The sequence below is a fragment of the Dermacentor albipictus genome, chromosome 9 (genome assembly GCF_038994185.2).
Source record: "Dermacentor albipictus isolate Rhodes 1998 colony chromosome 9, USDA_Dalb.pri_finalv2, whole genome shotgun sequence".
NCBI lineage: Eukaryota > Metazoa > Arthropoda > Arachnida > Ixodida > Ixodidae > Dermacentor > Dermacentor albipictus.
Genome location: NC_091829.1, coordinates 80,780,767 through 80,795,395, shown reverse-complemented (window position 1 = coordinate 80,795,395; position 14,629 = coordinate 80,780,767). Strand labels below are relative to the sequence as shown.

The window sequence follows — 14,629 nt, the reverse complement described above, 5'->3', positions numbered from 1 at the left end:
TTATAATGAGGCTGGCGGTACAGTCTTGATAGCACATCTTTACCCCATCCAAGATCAAATCCCCTACCTTTATGTGTTCTAGAATACTGAAAAGAATTTTATGGGCCACACGGTCGAAAGCCTTCTGCATATCTAACTGTAACATGGCACAGTGTTCACCTAGGTCATTACAGTATTCTAAGATGCTTCTGGCAATATGAATGTTTGTGTAGATAGACCTTCCTTTAATGCCGCATGTTTGATGCGACCCTACTATTCTGGTCACCACTCCCTGTAATCGCTTTCCCAGCACTCTTGTAAATATCTTATAGTCTACATTCATTAGTGATATCGGCCGGTAAGCGTCAACAGCTAACAATTTTTCTGGGTCCTCTGATTTCGGTATCAGGACTACGTGCGATGTCCGAAAAGAAGGGGGGACCTGTTTCTGCGCATAGGCCTCCTTAAACAACCGTAACAGGATCTCACTGACATCACTTTTGAAGGCTTTATAAAAGGCCGCTCCGAGTCCATAAGGTCCCGGAGACTTGCCTACAACTAAATCATCTATGGCTCCTTCCACTTCGGTGATGCTCAGAGGCCACTCCAGACGCTTTTGAATGTCTTCCTCTAATTGCGGCATGTTTGACAAAAAGTCCGTCTTGAATTCTTCTGTGACGTCTTTAACAGTCCCGAATAACTTGCTATAATAATCAAGAAACGCCTCTTCAATTTTTTGAGGTTGGCTCGTGATCTCGTTCTCGTATTGAATCATTCTGATTTCATTTCGCCTCGCGTATGCCTTTTCGTCAGATAAGGCTCGTTTAGTCGGTGTCTCACCTAGCCAAGCCCTTTCAGCTCGTGCCCTTATAACTGCTCCTTTGAACTTCTCTTCTTCGATAAGCTCAAGCTGGCTTTTCAGTTCTCTTATCTCCTTTGTTCGGCTCCCGGGTCTCACGCTTTCCACGGTGTACAAAAAATCAAGCTCACGTTGCATGTCATTTTCTTTTTTCCTTTTAATAAATTTCTCTTTACTGGATTCTTCTATAGCACTGATCTTGACTCCTTGTTTAAAGTTCTCCCATAATTCTAGCACGTTGCCATCTTCGGCTTCGATCAAATTATCTAACTTTTGCTTCACGCTTTCGCAATAGGATTCGTTCATTAACAGCCCATCGTTGAACTTCCACAACTTCCAGTTAAACTTCGATTTTCTTTCTGTGGTACCTACACTAAAAGTTACAAGGCTGTGATCACTGAACGAGACGTGTTTCACACTATAGCTGTCACACATCGGAACAAGCTCCAGTGCGACATACCCTCTATCTAGCCTTGCGTGACTTTGCCCTTGAAAATGTGTGAATGCAGGCGTGCCGGTAGTACACAGGAAATTACCGACGTCATCCAGATTAGATTCTTGAACTAGTGTGTTTAAAAGTAAAGCACTTTTGTCACGCACTGGGAGGTTTTTCACTCGATCGGCCGCGTAACATACACAATTAAAATCTCCTAGCAATACGACTTTCCTGTCACACTGTAAATGCTGATTTACTGTTTCAAAGAAAGGCACACGCTCACTTTCAGTGTTTGGGGCGTAGACACATATCACGCGCCAACCTACATTCAGAAAGGAAAAATCCACAAAAACCAGTCTTCCACTTTCACAAGAAAAGACCCCTTCTTCTCTAATTCCCAGGTTGTTTCTAATGAAGATAGCGCACCCCGCGGAAGTCCCAACAGCATGTGATACACAAACATTGTATCTATTGCGAAACTGCAGCACCATGCGATCCGTTTGTTCCTCAGTTTCTATCTTTGTCTCCTGCACCGCTGCTATATCAACATCTGTTTCTAAAAAAAGCCGGCTAAGCTGGTATTGCCGCTTTTTGGCACAAAGACCGCGGACATTTATAGTAGCAAAACGAAGTGCAGCGTTTTGAGCCATTATTATGTTTTTTGAAGGACAAACGAACCGCATGGTGCCCACCTCATTCATCTGTGGCCAAAGCTACTTTCGCCTTTTGCACAAACCTTCCGCAGCTGCCATGGCAGCCTTAGGAAGGCACAGTTGATGTCCCTGTCACGGCATTCCATCGTCCCTTGAGTTTGGCTTGGTCGCTGCGTAGACTAGAAGAGACGCCGCGAAGCACACGCTCTCGCGGCTACGTCGGCGGCGTCTCCGCCGCCCTCCGGTCCGGAGGTATGTTCGGACGCGCCCTCAGCGTTGACCGCCGAATGCTCGCCGCCTTTGGCGGTGGTCCTTCCGAGATCCTTGCAGCCAGGGCCTCATGCTCGTCCAGCGTAGCGTCGTGGCCGCGCTTGGAGACTGAGGCTCCGCTTGTTCCCTCGCTTACTTCCATGACTGCTGGCTCCTCAGGTGATTTCGACGGCGTTGAGGCATCCTGCGCTTTCACGACGCCGGTGGCGTCGCCAGCTGCGTCGGTCAGCTTTGGGCTTTCCTTGTTAACACTCGCGTCTTGGGGCATGTCGGGCGGGGTTAACGTTGCCGCATCAAGTTCCTCGAGCTTCGACGTTGCTTCGCTTGCGGCTTCTTCAGCGTCAGCCTCGTCCATGACGAGTTCCGCAGTGTCTTCTCTACCAACCGGCCCCGAAATACTTGCGTACGTCTTCACGCACTGAGATTCTTCGTGTCCAAAACGACGGCAGTGCGTGCAGCGAGGAACTCGGCATTCTCGTCTGATATGGCCCTTACTGTGACACCGCAGGCACAGTGGCGCTCTACCGGGAGCGACTAGAAGGGCCATGTCACCGGCTACGCGAAGCTGGTGTGGAAGGTCATCAACCTTAATGCCGTTATGGAGCTTGAGGCGCACGAGGCGTGTCGTCGACCCCTTGTCTTGGATACCTTGAACTCTCCACTTTTCCTTCGAGACCTCGGTCACCTTTCCGAACGGAGCAAGCGCTACACGCACATCATCGTCAGCCACATTGAAAAGAAGCCAGTGAAGCTTCAGACGCACATCCTGGTTAGCCGGATCAATAACCAAACAACGTTGGCCCTTCACCTTCATTTCGCCGCATGCCAAAGCTTTCTTTATCCCTTCCGTACTCTTGAAAGTCACAGCCCATACGTGGCTCATCTGATATGCCCCCAGCGCTACCACTTCGGGGAGCAAACCAAGACGCGCCAACGTGTCCCGGAAATGTTCGACTCGGTAAGGCCTCGACCGGACATCCGCGTGCAAAAATAAAGTATTCAAAACACTACGACCTGATGGCAGAGTAGGCAAAACCACTTCGTATCCCTCGGTATCCATTCCGTCGATCCTGTCACCGCGGCCGCTGTTAGCCGCAACCACCGCTCCTTGGGAGCGCATGAAACGCACGTCCTTCCACTTCAGTAGCCAAGACGCGTCTCTGAGCCACGAGTACGATGCTTCAAAGCGGTACAAAAGCGCCTCTAGTGAATGCGGTGTTGCCTTAGAAACGAGCTGTTTCTAAGGCTCAGGCGTGCGTCGCTTGCTCAGGCGCACATTTAGTTGCCGCACCGAACGCTGCGTTGCTCGACGCTCACCGCGTCCAATGCGGGGCGCGTAGTCGCTGCGCCGTAGCCCATTGTCTTACACCCCTTGGCGGGTCGACGGGAACGCTGTCCCGTTCCACTCTTGAAGGCGAAGTAGAGTAACGCATGAGTTGTTTCTTCGTCTAGCCGAACCAAATATAGCCAAGCAACAGCAATTCACCAGGCTAAACAGTGGTTCAACAACTAAAATAAAGGCTGGTATGCTTCGCATCCTGGGCTTAACCTTAGCTAAGCCACAGCCATATTTTTTTGAAATCCACGTTGAGTCACGCTTACACATTATACCATTGTTAATTTAGTTAATGAGCGAATTTTTACGAGCTTACACTGTCGATAAAACTACTATCCTCACTTCGTAGAGCTTTCTACTAATCTGCTATCACAAGCAGTGCTTCGCCTTTAGGGCGGAACTGCGAATTTTTTGCGACCTAACGCGAATATGAAGGGTAATGTTTCGACGGGGGTTGTCGGTAGCGGCTGGTGACCTTCTTTTTATTTTACTTTCTATCAGCACTGGACGGTACATCTTTTTTTTTTCAAGCAGAAGTTAGATAAACGGTTAATGCTCCATTTAACAACTGTATTGTCACCTCACTTTTTTTTTGCGGAATGATAATATTAAAAAATATTGTTAAGTAACTTACGTAGGTACCTTGAGACACTATGTAGGTTATACAAAGTCGTACATCGTGGCCCTGCTATGGCGATTGGCAGCAAAGACAAATGGACGAGCCCAGACAACTCTTGCAGATGTTTTATGCGAGGCATATTAGTACTAGACCTCAACCCAGCTCCTCAGGCGCGGCGGTGTCGCCTTCAATACCACGTGACACCGTGACACCACGACAGAGGAGAAACGGGGCTCCAACTCGCGCCGTCGCTCGCGGCGTCGCGGCGGTATATAAGCAGCTGCGCTTGCCTCTGCTAGACACTCACGAGGTGAGATGCCTCCTGGAGACAGAGCTGCTCGTTGGAATAAGAAGCGAAGGTTGCGGCGTGCTACAGGGACTGTTTCTAGGTGGCTTTGCTACGGCGCAGCGTCTGCGCGCCCCGCATCGGACGCGGTGAGCGTCGAGCAACGAAGCGTTCGGCGCGACAACGAAATGTGCGCCTGAGCAAGCGCCGCACGCCTGAGCCGACGCCGACGACACCGGCTTTTCTGCGACACGAGCTCCTTAACGCTGTCGTGGTAAAATAAAGGCTAGTATGCTTCGCATCCTGGGCTTAACCTTAGCTAAGCCACAGCCAGTTTTTTTAAATTAGACGAATATGCATTTCACTTTATCGTGCAAGTAAAGTCCACCTCAAGCACAAGGACTAGAATTGTGTTATCTGCCAAAGGCCTTGTTTTAGGAATTTTCGAGAGTGTTTGCAGAAACACCCTGTATATATAAAGCTTCATACATATTTTACATATGTGTATATATTTTGTGAGACTTAACGCCTGCATGTCTCACCTCCACCGTCAGTGCCATGTTTTAGCGCTAATGTTCTAGAGACATTAACCAGTTGCATCTTTCGACTATTAACAAAGGCGCCTTCTCTTATCGACACCAGTTATGCTGCATTACTAATGGCGAATAACTTATTAAGAAAGGGATACTGTCTGCCAGTACTCAGTTTTCTCTTTGCTATCATTATTTCTTTAGGCGAATGGTATTGTTAATTTCGCTTCACGTTGTGCACCTCTTACATAAGGGTTGTCTAAGCTGTACAGTACTTAAAACTTCATTAAGGAAGTCATTTCGACTTGATATACCGCATTACTGGCTTCCTGAAGGAGGCGAATACGAAAAATGCCGATCATTATTTTTACAGTAATGGACGTTGCACTACTAGCCGGAAGCACTAACGATATGGGCGCTATAAGTGAAACAAGGGGCCGTGTAAAATCACTGTTTTCCATATCCTGTTACACAGCGGTGCGCTTGTGTTAGCGAATTCTGCACAATGCCAAGTAGAGAGCGTTGACTGCCTTATTCATCGCAGGAAATGACTGGAACGAGGTGCAGTCTTTTGTTGGGAAGCTGTTCGGATGACTTCGCCTTCCTGTCGTTTCGGAATATGGATGAAGATGTCTGCCTCATTTACAGCGCTGGCCCACGTGGATGCATTAATCAAGGCGAGATTATTTAATTATATTTATTTAAAAGTCCCTAGACGGGCCGCCTTGTCTATGCGCTCCATAACCTCTAGCTTTCTGCAGACATCGAATAGACGGCTCAAGAGAGTTTGAATCCATAGTGCCCTCTACCTAATGCTTGAGAAAATTTTCCGAAAAAGTCAAACGTCTGCCGTTCCAAATGAGGTATACGAATGCTCGTATTTCAAGCTAATCACTCAGGCAGTGGAGAGTAAACATGAATGATGTGTTATGTTCCTAGTGTTTCAAGCTTCCAAGCTGCGTTGAAAAGGCTGCGAAAAGTCATTGTCCTAATATTGTCGACCGCCATTTGTATAATTTCACTTGAGCGCTTTCTCAGCCTCATTTATCCTGCGATTGCTTTTCCCTCATTAGCGGCAAGAAAAGTACACTGCCATGTGGTGGGTTCATTCAGCGGCTCTGGCGTTCTGGTGTTGCGCAAGAAGTGGCAGATTCAATTTTACACCCACTGCGCCCGCCTAACAATGGAACATAGAAATAAACAAAAAAAATATTTTCAACTTGGATTTAGATGTGCGTTAGAACATCCCAGGTACTGGAATTATTTCGCAGTCCCTCGTCCTAACGCGACATTTCTCATATCGCGTTTGAACTGCTTTCATGCGCCAAGCACTATAATTTAATTTTGGAAACTATCGCTAACATTACTTTCTCCAATTCATAACCGCAGTCTTGCGGGCAGACTCTGCGATGGAGCTTTACATTCTACATTGGCACATGCCATGTTCTACAGGCGGTCTTCAGCCCTAAAGGTAGTTAGGGTGGTTTGTCCGAAGTCCAATGGTTAGGTATCACATTATCTTATTGGGACAACACAGTATGCAATTATTTGGGGAATACCTTGAAACCCGTGCCGTTTTCGCAATTTGTTTCAAGTAAATACGCTTCGCCAACTCACAGGGTAAAATAATAAATTGCAATAGATGCCATGAAGTAGTTACTTAGAACCTAATGAGTGCATTTTCTTCAATAGGTTGATAACGTGCTTCGGTTTCTTTTGCAAGTAATGTCCACCTCATTGTATTTTCGACCTGAAGGGCTAGAGTCAAGGTATCCGCCACAGACAATTTAACAAGATATATGTAACACTTACTAATAACCACTCCCTGCAGACAATCATTAACGAACGCTATTAACACTGCTCCTGAAGCAAACGTTCCGTCCACCGTCTCCAGCTGCTTCGGGATACGCGGCATAATATGATGTCGCATCAATAATCAGCCGCTAGGCATGTTCGTCCTAAGCCTAAGTTTCTGAATTAACAGTACTGCCGTATCCCGCAAACACCACAGGACCAGCTGAATTGAGCAAAAATGCAGTGGTGGCTTCGCGTGTCTCTTTGCGGTAAAATTGAAGGCTTAAGCAACCATATAACAAATGAGTCGCAGTGATAAATTTATCTATTGCGCAGCTTGCTACGCACGTTCGACATGGGCAATGTTCAATTAGAGGCCTGCTGTAAAAAAAGAGTTGTTAAGGGCCTCTGCAGCGCTCACGCCTGCACTTCAGTAAATGGATGCTCGACGAGTTTTGCAACTCGGCTCGAAATTCCAGGGCTAATTTATCAACAACCACGCCGAGCGCATCAAATTGCTGCGACCTGTCAGGCCTACAGCTAATGAGAGTCAGCGTGGATTACGAGGTCCCGGAATTTTCGCTCTTCTCTACGTTGATGCGAGCACTGCTGATGGCTGTCGTTCTGGAGGACCTGGTGCTTGTACATTCCATAAGCAGCCTTCCATTAGCCGCCTTGATATAAACGTTACCTAAGCTTGACAATTACTGTGAGTTCCCGCCCATCTGTCGTAGCAGACCCTGCCACTAAGGTTCCCGCTTTATCGAACGTATAACGCGAATGGACGTGGATGTATAGACTTAATTGTGTGCGCCTACCTTTCGTTACTGTGACCACTGATCACGACAATAAATGTGCACATACCTTTGTACAAACTTATGCGTCACCTCTTTGTCGTGTAACAAACAGCTTCACAATTGATCCACCTTGACAGAATGGAATGGCTCATGATTTCTTTTTCGCTAGGCAAAGACAAACACACCCTTGATAGAGTGGTCAAAGTATCATATGATTGGTTGACGCGCATAAAATGAAAGCGGTGGTGGTAAATGTTGATGAACGGCTGTGTAACGGATGGAAGCGGCGTTGTAACTAATAGCTAAGCCGACAGTTACGTGGAAGGCGACAATATTTTAACATCTTCGCTGATGATCCCTAACTTGACATGCTTACGCAATTTCAGTTTCATATTACGCAAAGGTGTGCCTCTTGCTTAGTTGAAGCGAATGGAAAGTCATGTTTCTGCATGCTTGAGGCTAAGAAAATGCTTGTCTTCTCGTGTGTTAATAGGAGAATTGCCCAGGTAGGTCCAAAATTCATTTTATTGCGAAGCATAAACACAAATGACGTTAAATGTACAGATGACACTGGTCTTCTAGATAAGGTTTACCTTGCTAATAAAAACACGGAAAGCACAGGCAGATTATATTTCTACGACGCCATTTTCATTGTGTCATCATCGTCTTCTTTACCACATCAATTACACTTTGCTCCTTTTTAACACTTCATCATTTGCTTTATTAGCAGTAAAAAAAACTGCGGTCAGCCGGCTTACCCCCCTTCCCCCATCTCTCCCTCTCAATAATGATCTCTATACATCTCGATACTTAATTTAAATAGAGCGCAGGCATAGACCCTCAGATTACTGCAAACAGGCTCATATCCCAGCCCGGCTTAATTCCACAAAATTTATCCCGACACCTATGCCACTAGTTCTTGCAGGCATTGCAATGACATCGCTAGCCTAGATCATATGCTCTGGCGTTGCCCCTCGTTACGAGGCACAGAAGAAATCAATGAAGACAAGTGGCTCTCCGCTATCAAGAGCCCTGATGCCGTGGTGCAACTATGGGCTGTCCAGAGGGCCCACGATGCGGCGGTCGGGCAAGGCCTGACTGTCACAACGTGGGAGCGGCTCGCAGCGCGCTGAGTTGCGTACCTCAGGACCTTATTAAAGTTTCGCATCCATCCATTCATCCATCTCGATATGCATTACTACACTTGTCTGGTTTCTCGTCTGAGTATGCTTTCTTTCTCTTCCACTTTGTTTTCAATCTCTTCGTTATTGATGCGTTTCTTCTTAATCGCATCGTTGATTCACCAGCTTCCGATTGTCTTTACGCCTTACCGCGGTATTATTTTCTTTTACATTCTTCCTTTTGAATGCACGGCAGTGAATGCAACTCCCCCGTACTGTTAATTACGGGTCCTTTCTTGCGCTTCTTTCTCGCCCTCTCCAATCACATGTTGCTTCATCAGACACGAACCTAATTACTTCATAACAGCCAGTTTTTCATTTATTTGTGCGTTTTTGCTCAATCTTTGTCTCTCTTACTGCCGAGTAGCGGTTAGTAAGTAGCGGTTAACCGAGTAGCGGTTAGTGCTTTTTGCTCTTTCCTGGTAATTACTATGGTGAGGGTTCTTCAATTGGGATGCTTGGCTCCACAATGTTTGACTAGTTGTGACTTTTTGTAATTCTCTGCTCTTTTGGGTTTACCTTGTGTAACCAGAATTTTTTTTGTTTGTTTTCATCTTTTACTCCACCTCAGTAGTTGAGTACTTCATTTACGACAAGTTGAACTTACCAAGAGAAGTAGCAATTTCTCTTTGCATGTTTACTTGAGAAAACTGCTATTATAAAGCACTGCCTAGCTAAACGAAAGGGTAGCGCAAATGATATCTATAGGTTTAACTTGTCCTCAAAGATAGAAATAAAAGAATGCCGATAGGTTTGCAACTGTCCTAACAACACTCTATGTATACTTGTATACATACAGTGTTGTTACATACAACATTGTATATTTACATACCTGAAGAAACCCTTACTGCCCTAGGGTATAACATCATGAAAATTAGCGAGGCAGGGAGGAGTCATCAGACATAGCAGGCGAAACCACACTATTTGGAAGGATTCCCATTTCTCGGCAGTCATGTACCAATATACAAGTTGTGCCATTAATCAGACAAGCGCAGTTGTGACGGTCTTGCATGTCATGCGGCAAAATGAATGATCTCTTTCCCGCTTGTGTTGCATATTTCTTACCGACATACTGTTTCGCGGCCTTTCTTTTTTTTACAGGCAGTCAGAATTCGGAAAAAATAGATTGTATTGTTTTTTTTTGTGTCATTCGTAAGTCAACCGAACTCTTTTGCTATAAACGACAACTCGATCGCTGTTCTCTGTAAGTAATTTGTCAATGGATTTGCATGCAGGGCCACATCTATTGTAGTTTAGGGTCGCGGGGTTCTTGTCACAATAGCATCCAGAACTTTTCTGCAACCTTTGTTAGACATTCTGAGTGAAATTTAAAATGGTACTCTGATACCATACAATGCGCGTTCATCCCATCTCCATATGCCCGTTTTCAGTCACTGCAGTTCGGTGTTACAAATTAACTAGTTTTCGAAAAATCGCACTCATGGCATATTTTTACTGGTGCATTTAATTGTGGTGATTGAAACAACAGGACGCGTTTGAGCCGCAAACTACAAAAGTAAGCCTATCGTTTCGAAAGAATATGACGTTTCTTTTCGCGACATGGGGGGGGGGGGGAGCAATCAAATAGATTATTGAAAAATTCAGTTTTCTCTCGTACTTCAAACATTGACATATCGGTGTGCTGGATCCCAATATGATGGCCTCAAGTACGTCATCGTGTGCATTTGGAAACCGAAAACGTTCGAGATGTGCTCATGTTCCTCAATGGAATGATGCTGGATAACGTTGGCTGTTTGTGGTTTCGTACGCCGACAAAGAATTCACGCACGTGGCAATTCCTTCGCTTGCGAAACGGAGCTCATTCATCGAGCATCCTCAAATACTGGACCCCTCGCATTGACAGCCAATGGCTTTCAGCAACACACGACGCCCATTCCATAAACACCAATTTTCGCTTGCTGTACCACTGCGTTGTCTTGTCGACTACGTCTCGCGTTATGCAAAATAAAAAAGAACGAGTGAAGGCAAACACAACGGGAAAGGGTGGGGATGCAAAGTAGATTGAGTCTCACGCACTCAATTTAGGGCCGCACGCAAATTCCGTCGTTACGTCTCAATCTGTCATTATTTGCACTGGCCTCGACAAATGTTTCAGCGTCCCTTATTTGCGCTCTCGTACCACGCTATATAGGAGTTTGCTCGGAGTGGAACGTAGAACTTGGAACGAACCGCCAAAAACGACGTCCCCGGATGGAATCTCTGCACTGACGCAGAGGGCGGTGTTTGTTGTCAATAACATTTCCCTCTTACTTTGAATCACCGGGAGGGGTTCCCGCTTTCGGAGGAAATCAGTAGATTACTTCATTAGTAAATTCTGTCGCGTCGATCTTCGCAAAGTGGAGGAGGAGGAGGAGGAGGAATAAACATTTATTGATGAGGCAAAAAAAAAAAAATTGGCGGAAGAGAGCGGTGCAGGGTGGGTCCCTATTCCAAGACTCCAGTGGCCATCGCGACCCGCCCAGCTTGGTCCAAGAGGCCTTTCTGGGCCTCGAGGTCAGCAAGAGCGAGGATGGCCTCCCAGGGCTCCCTTAGCAAGGTGAGTACCAAAGGTGAATTGATGGCATGAGGTCTTTTGGCGCACTCCCATGTTACGTGAGGCAATGAAGGCCATGACCCGCACCACGGGCAAGAGTTAGTGTACAAGGTTGGGTTTATTTTATGGTATCTACCCAAATGTGGGTAGGTATCCGTCTGTATTCTTCTATATTTCTGCGCCTCCTCTACATTGAGTAGTTTGTGGGGTGGGGCGTACTGTTGCCGGGTTCTTCGCTGGTGCTCCAGTATATCGCGGACCAGTAGGCGATCGTCTTTTTCATCGTTGTGCGTATCTCCAGCTCGGTTAGTAAAGCCTCGAGCTAGAGTGTGTGCCTGTTCGTTTCCCGAGATACCCTCGTGGCCAGGACACCATAATATTGCATGATCTTCTTTCAATGTGTCGCCTATGATCTTAAGGGCGACTTGTGGTATGTTGCCTTGTAGGTACATTCTGCATGCCTCTTGTGAATCGGACATTATTAAAGCTGAGCTGCTTTGCTTTTCCTTGTATGCGATAGCGAGAGCAATCGCCGCTGCTTCCGCTGTAGCAGTGCACCTAGTACGTATCGAGGCTGATGTGTGAAGCGTTCCCTGGCGTGTGGGTTGAACTGCCACTATTACATGTCCTTTGCTAAATCTAGCTGCATCAGTATACATTACATCTTGATTACTGCCGAAGGTTTTCTGAAGATGTTTAGCTCTCGCTTGTCTTCTCGCTGTGTGATAAGTTTTGTTCATGTTGCGTGGGATTGGGGAGACCACTATGCGCTCGCGTATTGGATCCGGCATTGCGGTCGTTTGTTCCCTGGAGTACTGCGGTCGCAATGGGTAACCTAAACGCGACAGAACGTTTTTACCTGTGCTTGTGAGGCATAGTCGTTCTCTTTGTGTCATGAGAACGGCTGCTCTTAACTCTTCAAATGTGTTGTATATGCCTAGATCTTGCACCCTCTCGTTTGCCGCATTCTTAGGAAGCCCAAGCGCTGCCTTATACGCGCCACGTATTAGTAGGTCGATTTCTTTGATTTCCGACGGGGTTAGCTCTTGATATGGTAGTCCGTATGTTATTTTGCTAAGAATAAAAGCCTGGACTAGTGTTATGGTTTCGTTTTCGTGGAGCCCTTTACCTTTCTTTGTAATTCTGCTAATTAGTCTAGCGATGCTCCTCGTGCTTGATTTTAGAGTCGCAATGGTGTGAGTGGCTCTTTTGTTGCTTTGTAACCATAGTCCTAGTATTCTGATCATATTTCTTTCTGGTAACGTCTGGTCACCCATAGTTAGGTGGATGTTCGGTTTGTTTCTGTAGTTACGCCCGTGGATCCGGATAAACTCAGATTTTTCCGGAGCGCATTGCATACCGTTTTGTTCTGCGAAGTCCTTCACCGAGTCGATAGCCTCCTGGATAGTTTGTTCTTTTTGCCCTAACGAGCCTTTGCAGGCCCATAACGTGATGTCGTCTGCGTAAAACGCGAAGTTGAGGTCGTTAATGTTCTCTAGTTGTCGTGCCAAGCGGTTCATTGCGACATTAAATAGAAGTGGTGAGAGGATGGCACCCTGTGGTGTGCCTCTGTTAGGCATTGGGAGTTTGGAAGATCGAATATTTTCCATACCTATTGTGGCTTTACGTTCAGTAAGGAAAGAGCGGATGTAATTGTGGATCCTAATTCCACAGCCCATTCTTTCGAGCTCTTCAAGTATGAGGGTATGGGAGATCGTATCAAAAGCGCTTTTTAAGTCAAGCGCTGCTATGATGTTCTCTCCCCCTGTAGGTACATTTTGCAGCACGTCATCTCGTAGCCTTACGAATATGTCTTGTGTAGAAAGATGTTGTCTGAAGCCGTACATGTTGTGCGAGAGAAGTTCGTGCCCTTCAATATAGCTGGTAAGGCTGATATGAAGGACCTTTTCGAAAAGTTTGCCTAAGCAGGAGGTTAGCGATACTGGCCTGAGATTCTGCAATGTTCTAGCTTTCCCCGGTTTAGGTATTAATATGATGGTCGCTTCTTTCCATTGATTAGGAAGCTCTCCCGTTTCCCAGATTTTCTCATTGAAGTACCGGGTTAGGCGTTCCAGTTGCTGATCACTCATATTTCTTAACATAGCATTCGTGATGCCGTCCTCGCCTGGGGCTGAGTTATGTTTTAATGCAAGAGCGGCGGCATATACTTCTTGTTTCGTTATGGGTGCATCAAGCTTGGGATTATCCATGCCTTTGTACTCTCTCTTATCGATGTTATCTCCTCCTGTCCCGATGTATCTGTCTGCCAGGGTTTGGATCAAGGATGCGTCATCCCCCTTAAACTCTCCTACCAATGTGCGTAATGCTCTAGTAGTGACTGTTTTTGTATTGTATGGATCAAGCATGCTCCGTAAAATTGCCCATGTTTTGGTTGTTGAGAGCGTTCCCCGTAACGAGTCACAAAATTGTATCCAGTTGTTCGCTTGTAGTTGCCTAGCATACTCATTTGCTTGTTCTGTCAGTTGTTCTATTCTAGCTCTGAGCTTTCTGTTTAAGCGCTGTCTCTTCCATCGTTTAGTAAGACTTCGCCTGCCTTCCCACATATGGACGAGGTGGGGATCCACTACCGGTGTTTTTTCGCTTAGCGCGACGTGCTTTGTGTTAGTTTGGTATGCCTGCATCATTTCGTCTACCCATTCTTCTATTGAATCTATTGGATGCTGAGGGGTCGGGTAATGTCTATATGCAGTCCAGTCTGTAAGTTTCGCGTTTCTCAAAGGCTTTCTTAATTTGGGAGTCGTAGTGGAGTAACTAATAATATAATGGTCACTTCCCAGATTTTCATCCAGGTTCCTCCACTGTCCCTCTTTTACGTTAAATGTAAAGGTGAGGTCTGGGTACGTGTCTCCGCAGACGCTATTTCCAAGTCTCGTGGGGGCGAGGGGTAAGGTCTCTAGTTGCATGTTATATTTGTCTACTGCTTCTACTAGGTTTCTGCCCTTTTTTGTATTTGTCCTATAACCCCAATTGGTGTGGGGAGCATTAAAATCCCCGACTAAAATAAACCTGTCTTTTTTTTCCAGATGTCCAAGCGCCCATTCAAGCATCTCGGGAAACGCAGTCTGCCGTTCTTTCGGTGGGCTGTACACGTTGCCAATAAACGTTTTGGTTTTACTCCTTTTTGTAGTGTGTAATTCGATCAATTGGTGCTCCGTTGAGCATTGGGGATAATAGTGTTCACTGGCCGCGATATTCTTGTGCACCAGCGTCGCCACTCTAGGATACATGGGATTTTGAAAGGTGTAGTAGTCTCTAAGCTTAACTACTCCCTTTCCAACTTCCTGAAGACAGATGACGTCCGGTTGAATAATGGC

At 46.1% G+C, this 14,629-nt stretch overlaps 2 protein-coding genes across 2 annotated transcripts in view; one reads left to right on the top strand and one right to left on the bottom strand.

The window, feature by feature from the left end:
* Positions 1-14,629, top strand: part of LOC135914989 (transmembrane protease serine 13-like) — a 264,995-nt gene that overhangs the window by 130,099 nt on the left and 120,267 nt on the right. The gene's annotated exons all lie outside the window — the stretch shown is intronic.
* Positions 2,001-3,317, bottom strand: LOC135914990 (uncharacterized). Its single transcript, XM_065447922.1, has one exon. It carries the CDS (start codon positions 3,315-3,317, stop codon positions 2,142-2,144), a length of 1,176 nt encoding a protein of 391 aa, XP_065303994.1. The 3' UTR covers positions 2,001-2,141.

Bases quoted from the DNA above. Each gene is read 5' to 3' on its own strand.
- LOC135914990 (XM_065447922.1), bottom strand. From the start codon at position 3,317: ATGCGCTCCCAAGGAGCGGTGGTTGCGGCTAACAGCGGCCGCGGTGAC.